At 36.1% G+C, this 18,372-nt stretch overlaps 1 protein-coding gene across 1 annotated transcript in view; it reads right to left on the bottom strand.

The window, feature by feature from the left end:
* Window positions 1-1,682: 1,682 nt before the first annotated feature.
* LOC127449335 (contactin-3-like) overlaps window positions 1,683-18,372 on the bottom strand; it is a 91,490-nt gene continuing 74,800 nt past the window's right edge. The window contains exons 20-23 of the mRNA XM_051712691.1: window positions 14,818-15,004; window positions 13,516-13,628; window positions 9,956-10,121; window positions 1,683-8,956 (exon numbers count right to left, since the gene is read on the bottom strand). Coding sequence (XP_051568651.1) covers window positions 8,862-8,956; window positions 9,956-10,121; window positions 13,516-13,628; window positions 14,818-15,004 — 561 coding nt within the window. The 3' untranslated portion in view covers window positions 1,683-8,861. The remainder of the gene's footprint in view (window positions 8,957-9,955; window positions 10,122-13,515; window positions 13,629-14,817; window positions 15,005-18,372) is intronic.

The following is an 18,372-nucleotide window of genomic DNA, read 5'->3' on the forward strand; positions in this document are numbered from 1 at the left end:
TTCTCACTCAAAGCGCTCTCGCTTGTTAAAGAGTTGCATGTTGTCATAGCAACCATGTTACGTTCCGTTTCCGTTTGTCCTACGAAGGCCGTCTCGTTTAAACGAGACTTGTTTAAAAGAGGACGCTCGGTATACCGCAGCCTTCAAAGGACACATCCTACCTAGCATGCAGCCTTCCAAACGAGACACAGCCATAGCGACCCTTATGAGGGAGAGCACCCTCCCCAGGGGCATGTTTACGATTTCTGAGGCCCCAAGCAACCGTAAATAATAATTTTAAACTGATCCTATCAGCCATTGTAGTCAAGTACATTCAAAATGTTTAAAGGAAAGTTCTCCCAAAAATGAAAATTGATAATTTACTCACCCTCAGGCCATCCAAGATGTATCTGAGTTTCTTTCTTCATCAAAACAGAATTTAAGATTTTTAGGATTTCATTTCAGGCCTCCTCCTCTAAACAATGCAAGTGAATGTCCTCCATTTTTTGATGGTCCAAAATACATATTTAGGGTGCATCAAAATAATCCACATGACTCCAGTCGACGAATAAAGTTCTTCTGAACGCAAACGATTGATTATTTTGAGAAACAAAACAATACTTATATACTTTTTAACTACAAATGTTCACTTCTGTACATCTCTGTGACGTGCGCTCATGAGAGGGATGACGTAAGCTCTTTGGTAAGGTCACGCGTCAGGAAGCGCGTCATTGTTTACAAGAGAAACTTGCACAGAGCACAGACCAAGCGCCGTTCACAAACCAAAACAGTCCAAAACTATTTCAAATCAATATAAAATAAAATAAAAAATAATTTCCAAATAATAATAATAAAATAAAATAAAACAATGTAAACAATGACGCGCTTCCTGACTCCTCCTCCACGTGACACGTGACCTTACCAACGTAAGGACCCTACCCATGTAATAAAACTTATTTTATTAGGTAACCATGACTGAAGTCTTTATCTCATGTGACTGGTCATGATTTTATATATAGATTTCAAAATTACAGTTAATTTATTTTGAGGTATACAAAAAAATACCAATAATGAGGAAATAAATAAATAAATAAATACAGAGTGCACCTTTAAAAAAGCAAAAATCTTTGATATAGTAAAGCACTTACAATGAAACTGAATGGGGCCAGTCTGTAAACGTTAAAATATTCACTGTTTCAAAAGTGTGGCAACAAGATTTAAAAAAAAAAAAAAAAAAAAAATATATATATATATATATATATATATATATATATATATATATATGCGTATTAAAATTATTTGAATGTGATAAAATTGTTTTATAATTAAAAAAAATGTTGTTGCCATGACAACGTAATGCTGTAAACCCTGCAATCCTGCAAAAATGTATTTAAACAACTGTAGAGCTCAAATAACACACAAGTTTTAACAGAAGAATTAATGTAAGTGCTTTTATAAAATTATTAGCTTCGCATTTCTGCCTTTAAGCCTACCAAAAATCACTTTCATTGTAAGTGCCTCCCTGTAACCTCAATTCTTCTTCTTAATATTATATTTAGATATATTTTTAAAGAATAGGAGGGCTTTTTCTACATTTATTTTTGTGGTAATAAATATGTCACAAATTGTAACATAGCTGGCAATGATAGGCAGATGAAGTGAAGAACCCAAATGCAGTGTTTATTTACATGAAGAGTGAAATCCAAAAATGTGAATACAAAACAAAAATAAACAACTTGACGTGACTCAGCTTAAACAACATTACACCAAACAACAATACATTAACAATATCTGACAAAGGACAATGGCAAACATGAGGGTTTAAATACAAGGACATGGGTAACCACATGACAAAAACAACCAATGATGAGACTGAACTAATAACAAGATAACCAGATACTAAAACATGAACCAATGACATGACAAGACTGATAATGTGACAATGAACACAAACCAATGAGAACAAAACACATGCAACAAGAGAGGATCACATGATGGAATAGATCACATGACATGAAAAAGAAACAGGAATAAACTTTCAAAATAAAAGGCATGAACACAAAACATGAACAAAACACATAAACACGACACAAATGCTGTTGATGGAGCTTAACTGGTATTGAACCAAGAATATTGCTTTAAAGATTTTTATTGAATTTTATATTTTATTTTATTTTCATACTGTCGTTCATACTACTGTAAAATGAAACTAACTTGGATCTCTTTTGTGTCTCCTGAGCATTGAAAGAGCGACCTCTAAGCAATATTTTTATCTTTTGGTAAGAACTGATCTAAAGCAATATCAAGTTTTTATCATTGTCAGTATGGGTTCCATGTGAGAGAATTGTTCTGCTTCTTGATTTAATGGTGCCGGCATGTTGTCAAGAAAGCATATCAGGATGAGAGGCAATCTGCAAGATAATTATCCTAGTGGGGAGTCCTACAACACTGTTGTCAATATGGTAAACTGCCTCCCTCATGTCAGCTAGAATCACTAACACACGCACAATGTGAAATCAATATTATATTTAATGAGGGCAAAAAACAAAACCTATGATCGACATGAAAGAGTTTGCCATCATTATAGATCATTTGGGTACCGGTTGCATTGGAGAGAATGGTTATCCTAATGAAAAATTAGTAATCAATAACTAGTGGAAAGACAGTTGCGATCAAGTCGCACAAACCAAGGCAGAGAAATAAATTCTCAACTGAATCTAAGCAATTACAATAAAGTAAATATAAACCAATCCCAAAAAGCCTGCAGAGAGATCGCTCAGCAAATTAACTCGCTTTTGAGATTAAATCACTCAAATGAAATCGCTCTTGAAATGAAAATATTGAATATAAAAGTTAAGTAAATAAATATTTTCATTTGCGTCAAATTAAATATGCCAGATACACTAATTCCTACCACAGCAGGTTGTTTCAGTGTCCAGTCTATTCTGCAGCTGTACATGTGATAAGAGTTGTAGTTCCCACAATCGTTAAAACACACTAAAGAGTGCCTCACGGCAGATATCAACTAGCACACCATGATAACGAGGAGCATTGCCCCATGTCCACACTCATATGTCTACTTTAAAGGATGCACTTCTGTGCCAGCAGACCATGTTAATGAATATTGTTGCCCCTCATCCTGGCAGAGCCCTACAGCAGCTCTCAAGATGCCAAGATGTCAGATTTTTTTCCATGAGGAACTGGCATCAAACTGAGCTTGTGCCAATGTATGATAGAATCTGTCATGAATCATATGTTGGAGTTATATTCCCAAGCAGAGTTGATGCATCAAGACCTTAAAGGGTAATGAGGGAATATATCTGCCCACTGAGACAGACAGCTCGAGACTAACTATTGAGATATGATCTTGATAATTAGGACATTTGAACAACTCACTTTGACAACAGCATGATGAAGTGTGCTCAGTGTGATTTTTCTCTAGTCTAACCCAAACTTTGGCTTGTTATGAACACTTATGCTGCAGAAATTTGCTGCACATATTATGTAGTTAGTTTCATTTAGATTCATGCATTTGGCTGATGCCTTTATCCAAAGCAACTTTGGGCTTTTCACACAGTACACATTTTTGCATGTGCTTTTCTATACAGTATAAACATGCACTATACAGAAGTCTTTGACCACTGCAATGCATCTTGCTGAATTTCAGCGCCTCGCGCCATGAACACAGCTTTTTTAAGGTGCTGCCTGTGTTAAGTTAAAAGAACAACTGCCTTTTGTTTAATTCATTAGGTAGATGATATAGAAAATGTAGGGTGAGAGGATGTACACATTCTAGAGAGTTTCATGTTTTACAGTCATTTTTTAAACTCATTAATACTGATTATTTTTCATCCATATGTGAATGACTTTCTGATTAATGCCTGTCTTGACTAATCACAAATTTACATGTGTATAAGTGTCACTTCAGTATGTATTTACAATTAAGAGAGACACTGTCTTCCTCAAAACATGCTGTTCCTTTATATAATCTCTAGCTGGCATCCTCTTCCTGACGAGCTTGGCATTTATACTTAATTAGGAAAACATTCTGGTCTACTGAACCTTTAATTACACACCAGTTCACACCAGTTCAAACATCCAGTTTTGGAGATGACCCAGCCCAGCCCTTTTCACATTGATCTGAATATGGGCTTGTTTGGGTAATGATACATTGTGCATAACAAACAAAGTGATGATAACTGAGCGAAAATAAGTTTGCGTTACTCCCTTTATGTGCAAAGAAGGTTAAAGTTCAGACATCAGCTCATGAGCTGCTTCAAATATAGATGAGCACATCCAGCTAATAAATTACCACCAGTACTATGATAATAGTACTAATATCACTTCTCAAAGGAACTATTAAACCCTTTAACTACTCTTGACATTATAAATGAATATAAGAAATCAAATGCTGATACAGTACTTTGTTCTACAAGCCGCCATAGCAAAGCTTGATCCCGTTTAGATCCCACAGATTATAAAGGGTCGGCATAATGTACAAACACTTTGAGGTCACCCAGAAAAGTACTGACCTTAATTTTGCATTAGATTTACAGCTTAAAAGCTACATATGACCTTATTTTTCTCTTTCTCTGTACTACCCTGGTAATATGGTGAATATAGATGAAAAATAGTAATAATAATAATAATAATAATAATAAATAAATGGGTGATTTGACTGATCAAATTCAGGCTTTTGACATTTTTATTATGTTTTTAACAGGACTATAAAATTCAACACATATGCACCAAACATTTTTTACACATGCACAGTTTTTTTTGTGTGTGTGATTATTATACAAGTCAAAATGGTTACGTTTCAATATGAAAACTTCATGTTCGATGTAAATTATCTCACAGAGATTATTCATTAATACATCAGTATTAAATTCCCAGGGCCATAAGGATTATAAAACATCAGGATACCAATGCTGCCTGACTCTAAAAATATATAGTCACTATTTACATCCGGCAAAGGTATTTTTAATTTCAGATTACTTAGAAACATAATTGGATTGTAGCCACTGCCATTAACAGTTCAGATTTTCAACATTTGCCAAAAGGGAAACAAAATTTACTGATTATACTGTTTACACAAAATCAGGGAAATTAGACTGCACAATTTTAAGAGTACAAAAGAAATCATTGCTATTAAACAACAATTATTTGTTCAGAGATGCATCATTATGCAAATACTGCAACTGAGGGTTGATGGGGCTCATTAGAACAACAACAACAAAAAAAGAGTTTAGAAAGTGTTTAAAACAGGTAATGGAAAAAACATTCTGGAAAACATATTATTTGTAACAATGGGTGTGATTAATAAGCAGTGCCAATTCTGTAATCATGTAAACCTCTGTAATCTGGAATAGTCATAGTACATAGCAAATGTCTATTTTTGTTCCCTAGGTTGAAAAAAAATAAAATAAATGTATCGTACATAGAAAGCAATGTGGCAAATGATGGACTACTAATAATTTGTAATCTTAAAGGCATGAACTGAACTACAGAACTATAAATACACTTTAACATAAAAAATAAATAAATAAAAAATACAATGACCTGTAACAATATCTTTAAAATCAACATGTAACAGCATTTGCAACCCACTTGGCTATCACAATGTCACATATTTTCAGTGAAACAGGATCTAAAAAAAAATGTGGGGTTGGACTTGACTTTATTCAACTGGAACTGATTGGATCGTGAAAGGTTAAGAAAATATGGATTGGTGAAGCAAGTTGTAGTATTTTGGTGAAAGATTATGAAGACAAGCTTTTTTTTTTTTTTTTTTTTTTTTAATGTATGAACACGATGAATCGTTTGCAATATCACCAGGAATGCTTATTAAGAAAAAATAAATAAAATCAATTTTGATTTCATGTTGACTTCAATGATGCTAAAACTCACATCTGCATATAGTTCTATTTCACTTTAATTGACAATGTATGAAAATCTAACTTTTTTTTTTTAAAGAAACGTTCTTTTCTTTTCTGAACCTTGTTTGCCAAAATGAATTAAAGTCCATCCAAGCACTGAAGGCGAGGAGGAGACCAAGGACATCTCAGACACTCAAAGCACAAACTTAACGCAAGATGGCTGGCAGGAACACTGGCATTATTCAGTCAAGAGTCTGCATTGTGACAGCCGCAATACAGAGCAGAAAAATCTATATCCCATTGACTGGGCCACTGCAGCCTAATCAAGGTGCCCAGACCTTTATGAAAGCTCGAAAGAGAACAGATAGACTGTCCTGATTGGGGCTGTGCAGCCTCTTTTTTTATCTCTCTCGCTAACTTTTTTTTTTAACATGCTTTTATGGGCTGCACTGCACCTGTTCTAGAGAGTTAGCAGCAAGGTTGTCACCTTGCTTCACTTCCTTGTGCTTTCGTCTGACTTTGAGAAGTGCAAATTATGGACTCTAAAGCCTGATACTGCCAAGACAGAGCCAGAAACAGGTCCATAGAAGGCACTATTATGTAGCGATAAAGGTTATACTGAAGTGCCTCAGTCTCATTGAGGGTAAAAATGAGAGATTTTGAATTCAAGGTGCATTAACGTAACAAATGTAAGTTATTTTCAACCTGTCTCTCATGTATTGGTAAAGCAATATTGTTTGAGCCACAGAATAAAATTTGGGGCATCATGACAATGTGAATTGTAGGCGCCTGCACACTAGAGTTTGTACCGCATCAGCGAATGCTGTGAACCAGTTGATTTGAATGGAGATGCAAAGTTTTGCGAAAGTGACACTTCATTAAGTTAAGAAAATGTCACTTTTTGCCACAACGCGTTCTGACGTAGGCATCAGTTGACCAATGATAATTTCAGAGAGGCTGGTCCAGTTACACTTTTGGAAAACCCAATTCACTGTATTACCTTTATTTCAAACTGACCCGGCACCTTTCATTTGTGACAAACCGATATATCTGCCAAGCCAAATAATTGCCCGATATTTGAGAACATTGGCCAATTATGCTGTACAAGTGGTTGGTTAAAAGATTTGGTAGTTCCAAATCTACAGAACTTGTCAATAGATGACAAAACTGACCCGGCACTTTCCACAGGTAACAGACCGATATATCCGCCAGGCCAATTAATCGGGCGATATTTGAGATTATCGTATTGGGCAATAACACTTTAAACTTGGCTGATCAACACACTGGTAGTTCCAAATTGACCGAACTTGTCAATAGATGATAAACACTTTCTGTTTTCAAAATTCCTTAGTGAATTTTGAGTGAAGATTGTGTAAAAGAATGTCTGCATTGGACGTGGAAATACACATAACAGATGACCACTACTTTCATCACCCTCAAAATGCGTCTTACACATTCCTATTAGCCAAATGTGCAGTCAAAAATGTCTCTGCATCACAAGCACCCTAATTCTATTCTCATATTGAATAGAATTGTTATTATTACATGACCAGAAGCAATGGAATTTGTTTCTGCAACTTTTATGCAATGTCACCATAGACCAATGCCATGAACTTAAAATAGGAAGAATAACCCTGAAGCAACTTGGGGGTCTTGCTCAGGGTCACAATGGTGATTGGTCATGGCACACTCTTTATGGGGATAAAACCAGCAACCTTTTGGGTAACAAGCCCTGAGCATTAGCCACCATGCAAACACCTTGAATAATTGAATAATGACTGGTAGGGATCTCTGGGGACTTCATAATATCTATCCCGCTTTAACCCTTGCACTTGTTTGCAGTGTTTTCAACTTTTACAAGGCCATTAGAGATATAAAACATGAATATACATCCCAGTTCTAGTGTTTCACATCTTGCCACTTAGTTCTGTCAAACATTTTGCAAGTTAATTTGCCAGTGTACTGACACAGACACACACATACAAACAGAAGTGAGTGGGGCATAGTTTGTAAATCCAGTGGAGAGCCATTTATATAGCTTGCTTTTCTAGGTGCCAGAAACCTTTAAGTGTTTCAAATCTTTTTTATGCTTTTTGGCGATTTGTTAAATGGCGAAATGCATAAATGGGTTGTGATTAGCATGGTGCAGCACAATGGCAACAGCAAAGGAAATTGAAGTGTGAAACTGGTTCAGCCAGTTGACATGTAGAGCAAATACTCCCAGGAAAAGCAAGCCTTAATTGTGCAGTGTCTAATGCTTAACACATCAATAATTTAACCAGTATAAAGCGTCAAACAAAATGTTAATACCCATCAAAGAGACTGAGAAAAAGCCTTTGAGTTGACGGCTCCATAACTGAGGCGGTACAGCGACACGTATTTTCAAACTAATGGCAGAGGATTCCCATTAGAACAAATCTATGCTCAGCTTTATAAACCCAGACCCTACTTAGTTCGAACTTAAGACAAAGGAAGCCACAAATGGATCCAAAATCAGTATATAAGAGCAACTTCCACCAACACTGGTTTCTTAGCCCTTGTCCTTTTTGAGTACAGCTCAACTGCAAAACTATTGTCATCTACTTTGGTGCATACATGAATTTAAGGCATTAATTGTTCTCTCAAAGATCAGGGAAAAGATGGATGATGCACACATTGGCACTCTAAATAAAGAAACATTCTATGCAAGGAACAAACAGTTAATGTTTTTTTTTTTTTTTTTCTTGTGTCAAACTGTTATGTTTCTATAGACCATGTGTGCCAATTCATAGATTACCCTTAATATGTTAATGACTCTTCCAGGGCTCTGCCATGTTTACTAATGGAATTCACCCTTGTTCCCATGTGACATTTCAATATCCGTCTCTACCATACATGTTGCCGTAGTTGGGGAATACCATCAGATCAGATTGTTGGGAAACAGTAGCCTTGGATGTGAAGAGTAGAAAGTGTGTACATGTTTTTGGGAGTATGGCTGGGTCTGATGCTCATGGGAGTCAAACATCAGGAGGCACTGAGCGTCGATAGAGCACAGATGAGAAGAGGAGAAAAAGAGAGTGCACAAAGCCTTCCTGCTTTGGATCCTCGAGCACCCATGCCTGTAATGCAAACACAAATATTAGGAACCACAATTTAACCACAATTTTATATAATCCGTCTTACAGGGATTGTTCACACATTTTGAAACGATGTGTGTTGTGAAAAGCGCTATACAAATAAAAATGACTTGACACAAACACACACACACAAAAAAAGAAGAAAATTTTGCTGTAATTTGCTCACCCTCTTGTTTTTCCAAATCAATAGTAATGTCTTCCTCTGTGCAAAAGGAGATGTTAAAAAGAATGTTAGCTTCAGTCACCATTCATTTTCATTGCATCTTTATTGCATACAATTAAAGTGAATGGTAACTGAGACTAACATTCTGCCAAACATTTCATTTTGTGTTCCACAGATGAAAGAAAGTTGTAAGGGTTTGGAACAAGGGATATGTTTCAATATAAACTCAAAAAATTCTTATCAAATTCCCCCAAGACCAAATTATTTTAGTGATGTTATCCACATTCATTTTATAGCTCCATACTCTTGCTGTATGCAACTATAATCTCTATTGTTGTACATTTTGTACAAAAATCAGTGGAGGACAGAATCATTATTTACATTTCAAATAAGTCTGAATTTTTAGACTCATTGTAAATCAAAGCACAATTGTGTATCAGGTCCGCTCCACGATCTACATTATTAATAGCTTTCAAGAGGAAAGAATCCCACGATGATAAGGCTTGTCACATCTGAAAGCAGATCTCTGTAAGAAGGGGGTGGGGGGAGGGGGTGTTAGGAGTTGAGAAAATTTTGATTGCTGTCCAACTGAGAGAGTGGGATGGTTGGGGGTGGGGTACACTGATTTTCACTACTTTATATGCTGCTTGGGCTCCACAGTCAACAACGAATAAACAAGTGACAGAGATAGATGGTGGAGGAACGCGCATTTCGTAAAAGGTCTGATAACGGACAAAAATATTTAAGCAAACTGAATGAAACTCCATTAAGAGCTTGTGGAAAACGGAATATAAGGCAAAAGGAAATAGCAGACTTACTGAGTTGGTGGATGTGGATGGGCTCACTTCCTTCGCCCAGCCCCCCCTCACTAAGGGTCTTGATCTGAATGACGTAGTTGTCGTGCGGGTTGAGGGTCAACTCTACTGTGGTTTTGTTAGTGATGACAGAGTACATGTCATTATTGCCGTGTCTTCGGTACAGAACCTGCAAATGGTGGCACACCATTAATTAAATATTTATAATCCAAATAATTTAAAACTGAAGTAGATTTTTGTATTTTCTGAAGAAATGTGAGTGGTGTTTGCCCATTAAGTGGTGTTATGGGTGGTTGCCAGGGCATTGCTATGCAGTTGCTAAGGTGTTCTGAGTGATTTTTAGCATGTTGTTATGTGGTTGCTGGGATGTCCTGGATGGTTTCTAACCAGTTTCCATGGTGTTTGTTATAAGTGTTTTTTTAACACATTGCTATGCGGTTGCTAAGGTGTTCTGAGTGTTTTTTTTTTAGCATGTTGTTTTCTGCTTGCTAAGATGTTTGGGGTGTTTTTTAGCATGTTGTTATGCGGTTGCTAGGATGTTCTGGGTGATTGCTAAACTGGTTGCTAAGGTGTTCTGAGATGTTTTTAGGGCACTGCTATACCATTGCTTGAGTGTTCTAAGTCGTTTTTATTATGTTGTTATGTAGTTGCAAGAGTGTTCTAGGTGGTTGCTAACCAGTTGCTAAGGTGTTCTGAGTGATTTTAGCATGTTTTATGCTGTTGCTAGGATCTTCTTTGTTGCCAACTGGTTGGTAAGGTGTTATGAGTGTTTCAATGCAGTGGCTAGGATGTACTGAGTAGTTTTTATCATGTTGTTATGCAGTTGTTAGGATGTTTTCAGTGGTTGCTAACTGGTTGCTTGGATCTTTGGAATGGTTTTTTTATGCATTGCTTTGCAGTTCTAGGGTGTTCAAGGGAATTATTTTAGCACATTTTATGCTGTTGCTAGGATATTCTTGGATGTTATCTGGTTGGTAAGGTGTTCTGATGGGTTTTTAGCGCATTACTATGCGTTTGCTATGGTGTTCTGAGTAGTTTTTATCATGTTGTTATGCAGTTGCTAGGATATTCTGGATGGTTGCTAACCAGTTTCTAATATGTTATAGTGTTTTTTTTTTTTTTAGCATATTGTTATATGGTTGCTGTGGTGTTCAGAGTAGTAGCTAGGTTGTTGCTTACTGGCTTAATAAAAAAATAAAAAAAAGCCCACCCCAAGTCTCACTGACATTCAGGTCCCTAGATATTGCTCAGATCCCTCCTTCAATATATATCTGTATGGGATTTTTGTTTCCACCAGTTTCTGCCATGCAAGTACACTTTGAAAAGAAACAGCACACCTCTTCTAAACAAGCCAATACAAAACTTTCATTTATGTCTGTAGTACAAATGATGCAGGTTTAATACATTGGCATGCGGTTGCTAGGGTGTTCTGAGTGTTTTTAGCATGTTGATTTCTGCTTGCTAAGATGTTCTGGGTGGTTTTTAGCATGTTGTTATTCGGTAGCAAGGATGTTCTGGGTGATTGCTAAACTGGTTGCTAAGGTGTTCTGAGGGGTTTTTAGGGAGCTGCTATGTGGTTGCTATGGTGTTCTGAGAAGTTTTTATTATGTTGTTAGGCAGTTGTTAGGATTTTCTTTGGAGACTTATGACTGATTGCTAGGATCTTCTGAGAGTGTTTTTCAGTGAGTTGCTATGCAGTTAGAGGGTTCTAAGTGTTTTTTTAGCATGTTATGCAGTTGCTATGATGCTGTTGCTAACCAGTTGCTAAAGTGTTCTGAGTGTTTTTAAAATATTGCTATGCAGTTGCTAAGGTGTTCTGAGTATTTGTAGCATGTTGTAGCGCTTGCTAGTATGTTCTGTTTTTTTTGTTGTTTTTTTTTTTTTTTAACATGTTGTTATGCAGTTTCTAGGATGATCTGGGTGTTTGCAGTTGCTAGGATGTTCCTATTTGTTTTTAGCATGTTGTTATGCAGTTGCTAGTACGTTTTCGTGGTTGCTAACTTGTTGCTTGGATCTTCGGAGTGGTTTTAAGTGCATTGTTTTGCGGTTGCTAGGGTGTTCTAGGTGGTTTTTAGCATGTTCTTATGCAGTTGTTAGGATGTTTTTGGTGGTTGCTACCTGTTTACTGGGATCTTCAGAGTGGTTTTTAGTGCATTGCTTTGCGGTTGCTAGGATGTTCTTAGTTTTTTTTTTTTTTTTTTTAAATATATATATCATGTTGTTATGCAGTTGTTAGGATGATTTCAGTGGTAGCTAACTGGTTGCTTGGATCTTCCGAGTGGTTTTTGGTGCATTGCTTTGCGGTTGCTAGGGTGTTCTGAGTGGTTTTTAGCATGTTGTTATGCAGTTGCTAGAATGTTCTAGGTGGCTGCTAACCAGTTCCTAAGGTGTTCTGAGTGATTTTTAGCATATTTTATGCTGTTGCTAAGATACTCATGGTTAACCGTTTAATAAGGTGTTCTTAGTGTTTTTTAGCGTGTTGCTATGCAGCTGCTAGGGTGTTCTGAGTAGTTTTTATCATGATGTTATGCAGCTGTTAGGATATTTTGAATGGTTGCTAACCAGTTGCTAATGTGTTCTTAGTGTTATTAGCATGTTGCTATATGGTTGCTAGGTGGTTGCATACTGGCTCAAGTAAAAAAAAAAAAGCCCACTCCAAATCTCACTGACATTCTGGTCCCTAGAAATTGCTTAGATCTGGTCCCTAGAAATTGCTTAGATCCCACCTTCAATACATGTATTTTTGGGATTTTTACCCTGCTAGTTTCTGCCATGCAAACACACTTTGAAAAGAAACAGCACACCTCTTCTCAACAAGCCAATAAAATATGAGCTTTCATTTACGGTATGTCTGTAGTACAAATGATGCATGTTTATTACATAGGGTTAAAGGTTTGTTCAAATCCTTAACCCCTTTATACAATAGTAATAATTGAGATGTTTGCCTTGGCAAGCACAACTAATGATGTGAGAGTGACATATACACAACCATGAAAGGAGCTAAACACAGGTGATGCCCTGTTACTTTAACTAATATTTATGGATGCTAATGGCTAGTGCTTTTCCCCTGAGCGCTATGACTGTTTTCCCTTGTGGAGAAATTAGCACTGTAAGAGCTGTTAATTGCATGCATATGTAATTAATGGAGAGGTGGGACAAGACCTGAAATAGCATATGCTGTGCTCTTTTATCTGTAAAAACACACAAAGTAATGGTTTCTAGGGCACAACTGACATATCTTTGCAGCTAAATTACAACACCCCAATGATTCATAATTATTATTTTTCTAATCAATATTAAAACAAATATGCACTGTAGTTCCTGCTATCATTGTTTAGATAAAATGGTGACAATGTAACTACTTACAAGCTAAAATGAAACAATGAATTACCTTCAAGGAAAATCCAAACCAATTTTAAAGGGGTGATACCATACATTTTATTTATATTTTCTTTAAATGATCAAGGGAAATTTGATTCCTTATGATATGACCCATTTAAAAATTCTGAATGTATTTTTTCTACTTCGAATGAGGTACAAACTAATAGAAAGACATTACTCACTATGTATCCAGTGACCTCAGATTCTGTTTCAAGGGCTATGACTGGATCCCACTGCAGAATGAGCTGAGAGCCGATCAGATTCCACTCTACATTCTGAGGAGGCTGCCCAGGCGCTGAGTTTTATTTGTGTATGAGACAGCCAGGAAAAGAGAGAAAAATAAAAAGATTCTCAATGTGCACCAAAACTGTATGTATAACATTGATGTCACTGTTGAAATATTCTAGTATATTTGTCCGTTCTCTAAAAAATCAGTAAGCAAACAAAATTGTACAGTAATAGCTTGCTTCGAAGTCTGTGAAAGCCATAAATTGTATTATAAAATTTTATTAGCACTTTTGCATAATTCAAACATATTCTTACTCAAGCATATTCGTATTAAAACTCCTGTTTGGTTATGAGATATGTGAGAACTAGTGAACTACCTTTTGGCATCACTGACATCAAACCTGGCATCACAAACCATATTTAAATATACACAAAAACGAATGAGATTTAAGAACTAAAGTGAGATTTTCAGTGATTAGCGACTAAAATGTCATACTGTTTCTCACACAGTTATTGAATAGCTACAGAAGACTTGGAATATAGCACAAAAGGTAAATGGGCTTCTTTTATGGTACTTTTTTGTCATATTTGGAGCTTGATTGCATGCATCCCCTTCGCTTTTGTTTTTTTGTTTTTTGTTTTTTTATGGAAAAGAGCTGCGGTTACATCTCCTTTTGTGTTTCATGGAATAAAAATATAATGTGAATTTGGAATATGAGCATGAGTAAATGATGACAGAACTTTCATTTTGGGCGAACTGTTCCATATGAGAATTTATATACATCTTTAAATGTAACAAAAACATCTGCTATATGTCATTGTAACATCTAACAAGCAACAACATACTGTAGATGAGCAAACTTTCAAAAACTTGCATTCAAAAACTAAAAACAGACATTTTGGCTAAGTATGTATGCTATCAAAGCCTGTGGACCCACTTTATATTAGGTGTCTTTAACTACTACGTACTTTAGAATTTGATAAAATGTACTTGTTATGTACATACGTGTTGTTTCATTGTACTTACATTTAAAGTATCTGCGTTTTATTACATCTGTAATTACACTTTTAACCATACCCCTAAACCTAACCTTACCCCAACCCTTACCCTAAACTCTATCCCTAACAACATGTAGTTACACAATAAATGCATTGCTTTCTATGTATTTTAATGTTAGTATATGGTAGTTAAGGACACCAAATATAAAGTGGGACCAAGACTGTTCTTTGAAAACTGTTCTGGTCAGAGAACTCACGTGGTTTTTTGGTTGTAACATTAACAGGCACAGACTGAGGGCCGGTTCCTGCAGTATTAAAGGCACACACTGCCATATAATATTGTGTGTTCCCCTGTAGGTTGCTAACGTTCACTGCAGTGTAGTTTCCAGTGATCCTCACTTTACCCACTGTATCCGGCTTGGTGTCGTCTTCCCAGTACACCACCTGTTTGCCGAGACACAAAGCAAGGGCATTGCAGATATACTTGAATATGACTTAGACATACACAGTGCCCTGATACAATACAATTAAACATTTGTGCAACCCATAATGACCCTTAATATGAAGATGTTTCAGCATAGTGAGTACAACTACCCAAAGAAGTGAAAAATCACAAATGAAACATCTTTAACATCTCGGCTCTTTCTCCTAAATAGTAATGAGAATAAATGGACAACAAATTCAGACTTTTGATTATGAGTTTCAGAAGATCTTGCAACAATATTTTTAAACTGTGATACGATTTGCTGAGATACCAAAGTCTGCAATCAAAAGTCATAGATTTCAATGCAACTCAAACATTTTTTATCAGATTCCCCCAAAACCAAATTATCCGAGCTATGCTATTCACGTTAATTTTATAGCTCTATGCTCTTACTATATGCAAAGGATGGTCTCATTTGCTGCTATTTTGATTTCTCATAAGGATTTTGCATGTTTATTAAGCAAACTCAATGATTGCTCACTTTTGTTTTTAAATGGAATACATTATTTTTTTAAGTGTTATATCTCAAACAAATTTAATTAGCATTAAATAAAAAAACTTTATTATACCACTATTAATGTGCTGCCAAAGAAGGTGTGGCGTGATATGCAACTCGATCTCATGAAAAGTCATACTCATTCATATGATTTGGAGAATCACAATTACAAACTCGTACAACCCATACAACTTTTCTTTGGTCTGTGTTAGAGAAATTTTGAGGCAACCTAAAAATAAATTGTGACACCTTACACACACCCTAAGCATCAAAAAAAGCACAGAAGAAAGAGAAACATAAATGTTTTGAGCATACGTTTGTGAGATTTAGTTTCAGGTTTTTAATGCGCAATCGTGAGCTTTTTACTAATCTTAACTCCTAACCCAAACCCCATACCTAAATCTAACCATAAAGTGTAAGCACTGTAGTGCAACCATGTTTGTAATGGGAAAATTTGTGTACCATGGAAGAAAGGAAATATCAGGGTTTAGAAGGAGAAGAGGTAAGCATATGTGATAGGTTGGTGTAAAAGCCGGTAGTTTTCATATGACGATTTCACCATCTCGCACGAATTAGTACCAATTGCCATGAGACTGTGTTGTCACACATTAAGCACAAACTAGGCCTTTTGAGATCTACAGGTACACACATCTTAAATACTTTATTCAACAACATGCTTATTAACTTATTTTATTCACTTATTAAATATTTGATTTCACTTTTGTTAATTTGCTTCATTCAACTGATCATTTGTGTATTTCTGAAACTTCAAACCTTGGGAACATATCTCTGCCTGGCTTGAAATGTGACATTCTTGTGAAATGGTATATAATTGATTTTTTTGAGGATATGAAATTTCAATTAAAATTCAACTGATCATTTGTATATTTTCTGAAACTTTAAACCTTGGGAACATATCTCTGCCTGGCTAGAAATGTGATATTCTTGTGAAATGGTATATCATTGATTTTCTTGAGGATATGAAATTTCAGTTAACTTCTAGCTGTGTGCTAGGTGAGAAACAATTAGTTAACGGAAATGATAGAATCAATTATTAACCTCTGGTCACACAAAACAACAATATTTAGGTATTAAGTGTCAGAAGCTTTAAGTGAGTTTAAAAATTAGACCATAATGAGATCTGCCCAAGGGAAGCACATTTCTAAATTATTTATTTTCTACTTTTTGCTTTGCTGAAGTGTTTTTGTAGAACACTATCATTTTTTAAATATGTACGAATGGCTTCAAAAGGAAAAACAGTGATGGTTAAAACAAGATCTTTCCATTTCAAATATTGCATGTACTACAAAGGATTATGTGAGCATGAATAAATGGTATATACCAAGTACAACACATTTTCTTGATCCATGCATGTTGTCTTTTATTTACTCTTTCAGTTCTCACAAACCCAAGGCGAGACAAAATTACAACCTAAAATATTTTATTTTTTTTCACCTAGAATCCGGTGACATGATAGTTCTATACTTTTTACACAATATGGCCACTACCATGGCAACGTGGCGGTTTTGTGCTGCAGGGCAGGGGTGACAGAGATGGAGCGAGTGGCTGGTGAGAAAGCGAGACTCTCTTTGCATTCTTGAAAGGCCAGTTGAGAGCTTTCATCCAGCTTCTAAAAGCTGCAGAAATTTAAAAAAAAAGCATCAGTGCTGTCTAAACACTGGCATTCACAATGTTTGCGGTGGCATGGAAGAGGTGAGAAGTGCTTTTAATATTCGGTAGCAATCCGGATTGTATTCTTACAGGGAAAACATGGCATTCAGCTGCCCTGTTCCAAAACCCAGTGAGCTGCCAAAGGAGGCTGAATGTTAAGGCGCTCCCATTGCGAAAGTTGTTCCAAAAGGTAGGCAACTTAATTATGCTGCCTACAAAGATACCATGATACATCAGTGGTACACAAAAAGGAGATTTTTAGCAGAATGTTTACCTCATTCACCATTCACTTTCATTGTATGGCAAAAAGATGCAATGAAAGTGATTGCTGACTGAGGCTAACATTCTTTTTAACATCTCCATTTGTGTTCCATGGAAGACAGAAAGTCACAAAAGTTTGGAATAACATGAGGTTCAGAAAATTTGGGTAAATTAGGATTATGGGGGGACCAAATATAAATATAGTTGCAAGCAGTGATGATGGGCCCAAGCACCATGAGTCCATTTCCATGCCGTTGCTTTCGGGAAAACAATGCAAGGTGGACACGCATTTGGCATTTGACATTATTCTAAACAATTTTGAAGCAATTAATGTAAACATAAGAGGGCTATTTCAAAGTCTGTTAAAAATTGCCTTACTTCCTGCTATGGTGGCGCTATGACCGTGACCCATAATAGCCACATAAATGTGATTAGCCCCCATTACCAAACACTGAATTTTCATCAAAATCATTCAATGCACACAGAAGATATAAGAAACTTCCTGTTTCACATTTTTGCCTCGCCATGGCAACACCGTTTGATATATCAAAAATCTGTTTGCAGTTTAGCATCTTCAATGTCTTGGCATAAGGTTGCTTAAATTTGGTAACAGTCACATGAATCCCCTAGGAGGTGTATTCAAAAGTTCAGGGCCTGAAATTAAAAATAAATGCACATTCAATCCAAAATGGCCGAATTCCTATTGGGTGGAGCTAATGACTGTATTTTTGAAAGTTGTTTGGCTTCATGAGAACAATATATGTAGTAAGTTTGGTGACCATAGAAGAAACTGACCCCACCACTTCTGTCAAAAGGTGGCACTACAGAGCTCCCCAACCATGCCCATGTGTTAACTTTTTCCCAGGCCTAATGGCTGACAATGCTGATGTATGTGCAAAA

This window comes from Myxocyprinus asiaticus, chromosome 12 (assembly GCF_019703515.2).
Source record: "Myxocyprinus asiaticus isolate MX2 ecotype Aquarium Trade chromosome 12, UBuf_Myxa_2, whole genome shotgun sequence".
Classification (NCBI taxonomy): domain Eukaryota; kingdom Metazoa; phylum Chordata; class Actinopteri; order Cypriniformes; family Catostomidae; genus Myxocyprinus; species Myxocyprinus asiaticus.